We start from the raw sequence: 6,596 nt of genomic DNA, 5'->3' as shown, positions 1-6,596 counted from the left end.
GATGGCTGCGGTTGACTTTGACCTTAAGTTTACCTATGTGTTAGCTGGTTGGGAAGGGTCGGCCCATGATGCACTCATTTTGGCTGATGCTTTGGAAAGGAATGATGGATTTGTTGTCCCTGCAGGTATTAGTGAACAATTTTTAGTGGCTTTTAATTGTTTCATAACTACTGGCAGTAACACAACACATGACCTCTTATTTGTTAGGAAAATTCTACCTCGTGGATGCGGGCTATGCCGTGCGGCCAGGGTTTCTTCCACCATATCGGGCTACTCGCTATCATCTTACTGAGTTTGGTGAACGTGTCCCTCAAAACGAGAAGGAATTATTCAACCTCCGCCACTCCTCATTGAGGATCACGGTTGAGAGGGCGTTTGCAGCTTTCAAGAACCGGTGGAGAATTGTGGACAACAAGCCTCACCACCCTTATCCTTCACAAGTCAAAATCGTCCTAGCTTGCTGCATTCTTCATAATTGGATACTTCAGTGGGGAGAGGATGAGTTTGTACCACCTGAGCACACTTGGACTGGAAATTCAGCATCGGATGGTGTGATTGACATAGAACATGATAATAGAACCTGGTCACAAATTAGAGATGGTTGGGCTGGGCATATGTTTGCCGATAGGGGCAATTCATGTGTGTAGAGCTCAAGTGTAGAGCTCAATTCTATATTGTAATGGATTATGAATAATTCTATGTTGTAATGCACTATAAATAATCCTGTCATGTGCCCAAATCGAAACATTTATGTTGCTGTTTAGACTTGATATAAATTTTTACTACCTTATGTTGCTGTTTTTTACTACCTTATGTTGCTGTTTAGACTTGATATAATTTTTTACTACCTTATGTTGCAGTTTTTTACTACCTTATGTTGCTGTTTAGACTTGATATAAATTTTTATTCTCTTATGTAATCATTTCTCCTTTCCTTTTGTTTGTTCTGTACATAGGAGTGATGGCTGAGATGGCGGCTGATGGTGGACATGGCGGTGGGAATCACCCATTGTGTTGGACATCTCCAATGTCTGGGTTCATGTTACGTCGCTTTGTAGAGCTCATTGCTAGTGGAGTGAAGACGGAAAAGGGCTTTAAGGAGGTGCACCTAAACCAGGTGGCTAAGAATTGTAGTGAGCACTTTGGTCTTTCCATAACCGGGACCCAAGTGTACAACCACCTCCGCAAGTGGCGTGCTAGGTGGGTGAATATAAGTAAGCTCCGAGACATTAGTGGGTCACTTTGGGATGATAACAACTATGTCATATTGCTGGAGGAAGAGCACTACATGGGCCATATCAAGGTTTGTACTACCTTTTAGTGTCTGGTCAGTAGCTATTTAATTACATATGCTCATAGAATTACTTATGCTCATAGAATTACTTGTGCTTCATGTAGGACCATCCCAAAGATGTTGAGTACCTCAATGTGCCTTTAGAGAATTATGTTCAGATGCTTGCTATCTTTGGAAGTGGTATTGCTACAGGAAGGTTTGCAATGACATTAATGAGGCTCTTGGGGTTCCTTCAATGGTGGGAACCTCCTCCTCATTTGTAAACCTTGAAGCTTGTGGTTCTGAATTTGTTGTTGATGGAAATGAACTTGGAATGAGTGCTACTGCTTCTGCTCATGGGGAAGCTGCTGCTGCTCATGGGAAGGAACCATGTAAGGATGCTTCTAGCTCCACTGGCAAAAGGAAGAGGGCTAGCTTGATGAGTGAAGAAGAAGTTTTGGTCATGAGCAACATGTCCGAAGCTGTCCGTGAAGTTGCTATTGCTATCAAGTCCACCGGAGAGGCACATCCTGAACTTTATGATGCTGTCATGGAGCTCCCTGGTTTTACCGAGGATGATCTGTTGATTGTCTTGGATTATCTCAATGAGAATGCCAACAGGGCTAGGAGCCACTCATTCATGCAGATGTCGGAGACTCGTCGCACTCGCTGGGTCATGCACCACCTCTGCAAGGTCAACGGTGGAGTGCCCGCGCCCAAGGATGGACTGCCAAAGGATGGAGTGTCCGTGCCCAAGGATGGACTGCCAAAGGATGGAGTGCCCGTGACCAGCGATGAAGTGCCCAAGGGTGGAGTGTGAGCAAATATGTGCTAATTCACCCAACGAAGCTGACCATATTTTATTGTATTTGGTCAGAAAAACCATGCCCCTATATATGTGAAGGAATATAACATGGACCTTATGTTATGTTCCTTTGTTGGACTGTAATGTGGACAATATGAATTTGTGGCTATCTAATATGTGAACTCTAGGATGTGCTGGACTGTAATATGGATCATATGAATTTGTGGCTCTATAATATGTGGACTCTTAAGATGTACTTGCACTGGATACCTGATTTATGTGCACTCTCTATTATCCTGATGCATTTCTTTAGCTATTTTGTGCCATCAATTGCTTATGTGTATATAAACTGCTCATATACTTGTACAAACAGCAAAGATGTTGCTAAATTTTTGTTTTTCTTACTTAAATCATCTCTGCAATTTTGAAGACATGTGAATATATATTCTTTTATTACTTCAATCAGCAAAGATATCTAGTCTACAGTGCATGGCACTAAAATTATATTCTAATTATTTTACATACATGAACAAGCATTCTAGAGTCAAATTTCACATCATACAACCTACCAAACAACATATGTTGTATGCTGCATCTCTCATGCAACCAAACATGCAACAAACCAAACAAAATCTGAGCTGAGCCTGTCTCGTCTCATGCAGTACACCAAACACACATTTCAACTCATTTTTGCATGAGCTCAACCAGGCCAGCCCCAGCAAAGCTTCTTCATGCAATGCATGACAGATGCACCCAGGCAACCAAACACGCCCATAGCGCTTCTGTTGGAGATGCTCTGAGGCCGACGTCGGTGCATGATAGAGATGGCCGGGAGACACGCGTCCATAGAGCCTGCCCGTTTTACTCATGCACCTGACAGCAGCATCCTGCACTATCGTTGGTGTATGTGTCCACCGCACATGCCTGGACTACCGGCCGGCACCGTGCATGTAACTGCCAGGAGACAGTCAAATTGTCAGCTAAAAAAGCTGCATGCTGCCCATGCTCGTCGCTGCACGCTCACACGAGGCCCCGATGGATTTTACTAGCAGGGGATGACTACCCCCGCGACGCCAAAATAACTGTTTTGAATTTTGTTTTCTTGACACATTACGGACGAAGACGTTCATACATACACACATACACACATACACTATCTCTATGAACATAGGCATGTATGCCCTACCTTCATTATGGACACCCCAGGGACTAAGCTGACACATACTTCTGTAGTCGACAAGCACGTCTCCTCTCATTAAACACATATCCAGAAAAAGGCCGAAATAAGTTCAGAAAAATGCGAGTGCCGATGGAAATCTAGTACTTAAGCTCTACCAGTGTGCTAGGGATATCAATGTCGTTCTAACCATTCAAGAACAGGTTGCTCGTCTGTTTTGAACTTATTAAGAGAAGTTAGGATGGAATGTTTTTGTTGAAACTTCTGCAAGATCTAATCCTTTGACTATCGCCATACAGGATGATGGTGGGATTAACAAAACAGAACCCACTAGTCAGGGAACATGTGCTGCGAGGGGTGGCAATTGCGAATATTTTAGATGGCAAGTTTAATTGTATGAGGTGACAAATTCTTCAAAAATACATGGCAATTTCCGGAAAGGAGAGAAAATTGCAGCAAGAAAGAACAAGATTTTCCATCTCCTACCAGATAAACTTGCCACACATAGAAAAACATTTGCTTGCCATCCCCTCCCAGCTGACGTTCATTAGTTATCATTTCCGTAACGAAATACAGCCCCGCTCAACGACCGTAGACCACGATCCACATCCGCTGACCCGGCTTACGTGGCTACCGCCATTAACCCTAGCGGTACGCCACTAACCCATCGCCACGGGAGGCAGCGATACACTCTTGCGAAGTGGTAAGCTGTGGGGCTGCGGGTGGACATCACAAGCATCCCAGCCGACCACTCCTCATTCATTCCATGAACTGAAGAGAACCCCTCTCCCCCCTCTTCGATTCCCTCTCGGATTTCTCCGTTTTGTGATTTTTTTTGTGGAGCATGCCTCACCTATGTAAGTTAAGGTAATGTCCTTCGATTCCCCCAATTTTTTCGACTAAATGTTCTTGTTTTTTATGTATGTATTTCTAGCACTAGGTGGAACCCTAATTTCCTCATTTTCTCAAAAAATTACTCATTCATGTAAGCTCCAACCTATTGGTTAGTTTGTTTTAGGTGTGAGTTAATAACAAATGTGTGATAGATTTATCTATATGCATTGACATGCATTTGAGATAGAAATTTTATTTAGTGTTGGATACAAAGAGGCCTGTGTGATGCAAGAAATTTTTCTGCATGGTTCGACTACACACTTGCCAAAGTATCTTCATCACATGGAGGTTCTTCTGGTTCGGGCGCAGGAGTAGGATCCGGAACAACTTCTGGTGCCTCCACTCTTTGCTCCATCATCGGAGATTGAGCAATCTCGTCAAGTTGCATTGTCCTCCCACTCACCACTTTCGCAAGAAACTCTTTCTCGAGAAATACTCCATTCTTAATGACACACACCTTGCCTTCGGTATGGTGGTAGAAGTAATACCCAATAGTATCCTTGGGATAACCAACAAAGTAGCATTTGTCTGATTTAGGATTAAGCATGTTTGGTTGTAAACATTTTGTTGGGGAATGTAGCATGCAATTTCAAAAATTTCCTATGCTCATGCAAGATCTATCTAGGAGATGCATAGCAACGAGAGGGGAAGAGTGTGTCGACGTACCCTCGTAGACCGAAAGCGGAAGCATTTGACAACGCAGTTGATGTAGTCGAACCTCTTCCCGTTCTGGCTGATAAAGCACCAAACGTACGGCACCTCCGAGTTCTGCACACGTTCAGCTCAATGACGTCCCTCGAACTCTTGATCCAGCAAAGTGTCGAGGGAGAGTTTCGTCAGCACGACGACATGGTGACGGTGATGGTGAAGTGATCCGCGCAGGGCTTCGCCTAAGCACTATGTGAATATGACCGGAGGTGTAAACTATGAAGGGGGGTACCGCACAAGGCTAACAATCGTTGTTGTGTGTTCTAGGCGCCCCCTCCCCACATATATATAGGAGGGACACTGTAGAGGTGGGCATCCAGGTTAAAGTGCGTCCAGGTTCCACTATTGGTTATTGACCGGAGAGGTGTCTCAGACTATATAAACTGTGGAGGGGTGCACTGCACAAGGCTAACAATCATTGGTATGTTTGCATTCGCCAACTCCTTTGTGCGGGACACTGTAGTCAATACTACTTTCCAACTAGATGATGAAGATTTGGTGATCTCGTTTGTCCGCCACAATGCTGCCCTGAATATGAGAAAAAACACTTATGGGCCTCCGGTCTGGCTCATGTATATTGGCTTCCCGGATGATTATCAGACTGAATTTTATTTACAGAGATCTGTGGATGATTATGGTAGGCTTGTTTCTTGGAATAATCCTAATCTAGATCATAGGGTGGTCTTGATTAAAGTGCAAGTTATTCACATGAGATTAATCCCTAAGAGTATTGTTGTCTGCCAACTGGGTGGTGACCGTGATTGTTGGACAATTGTTGTTTACATTCTCAGAGGAGCATACTGGAATGCACATGATCCCGAGGTTCCTACAGCGGATGAGGAGCCGCCTCCGGCCAGTGTGGTTCCTCACCCTATGCTCGGCGAAGGCCTAACTGCTGAGCAACTGTACCAGCAACAACTACAGAACTGGCTCATTCAGAATGGGATTGGGCACAATCAGGCGCCCCAGAATGCTGAGGAGGATCCACAAGACCAATGGGGCGAATGGCCTGCCCCTCCAATCCCACAGATGCCTGCCGCCTTGGTCAATGCTACCTCTTGAGCTTGCGTTGGATTTCCCCGAAGAGGAAGGGATGATGCAGCAGAGTAGCGTAAGTATTTCCCTCAGTTTTTGAGAACCAAGGTATCAATCCAGTAGGAGGCCACGCTCAAGTCCCTCGTACCTGCACAAAACGATAGCTACTTGCAATCAACGCGATTAGGGGTTGTCAACCCCTTCACGTCACTTACGAGAGTGAGATCTGATAGATATAATATTTTTGGTATTTTTGGTATAGAGATGCAAAGTGAAAAGTAAAAGGCAAAGTAAAAAAGCAAAGCAAGATTAAAGTGATGGAGATTGATATGATGAGAATAGACCCGGGGGCCATAGGTTTCACTAGTGGCTTCTCTCAAGAGCATAAGTATTCTATGGTGGGTGAACAAATTACTATTGAGCAATTCACAGAATTGAGCATAGTTATGAGAATATCTAGGCATGATCATGTATATAGGCATCACGTCCGTGACAAGTAGACCTAAACGATTCTGCATCTACTACTATTACTTCGCTCATCGACCGCTATCCAGCATGCATCTAGAGTATTAAGTTAAAAACAGAGTAACGCTTTAAGCAAGATGACATGATGTAGAGAGATAAATTCATGCAATATGAAATAAACCCCATCTTGTTATCCTCGATGGCAACGATGCAATACGTGCCTTGCTGCCCCTTCTGTCA

General features: G+C 44.1%; 1 protein-coding gene across 1 annotated transcript; it reads left to right on the top strand.

Moving 5' to 3' along the window:
* The first annotated feature begins 960 nt into the window (after positions 1-960).
* Positions 961-5,918, top strand: LOC147974928 (uncharacterized). The gene is made up of 4 exons (XM_087520209.1): positions 961-1,302; positions 1,398-1,489; positions 1,612-2,088; positions 5,648-5,918. Exons 1-4 carry the CDS (start codon positions 961-963, stop codon positions 5,916-5,918), a joined length of 1,182 nt encoding a protein of 393 aa, XP_087376335.1.
* The last annotated feature ends 678 nt before the right edge of the window (positions 5,919-6,596 follow it).

This window comes from Triticum urartu, chromosome 4A (assembly GCF_056163025.1).
Source record: "Triticum urartu cultivar PI428250 chromosome 4A, HENAU_Tu73, whole genome shotgun sequence".
NCBI lineage: Eukaryota > Viridiplantae > Streptophyta > Magnoliopsida > Poales > Poaceae > Triticum > Triticum urartu.
This window is presented reverse-complemented; position numbering and strand designations above follow the sequence as displayed.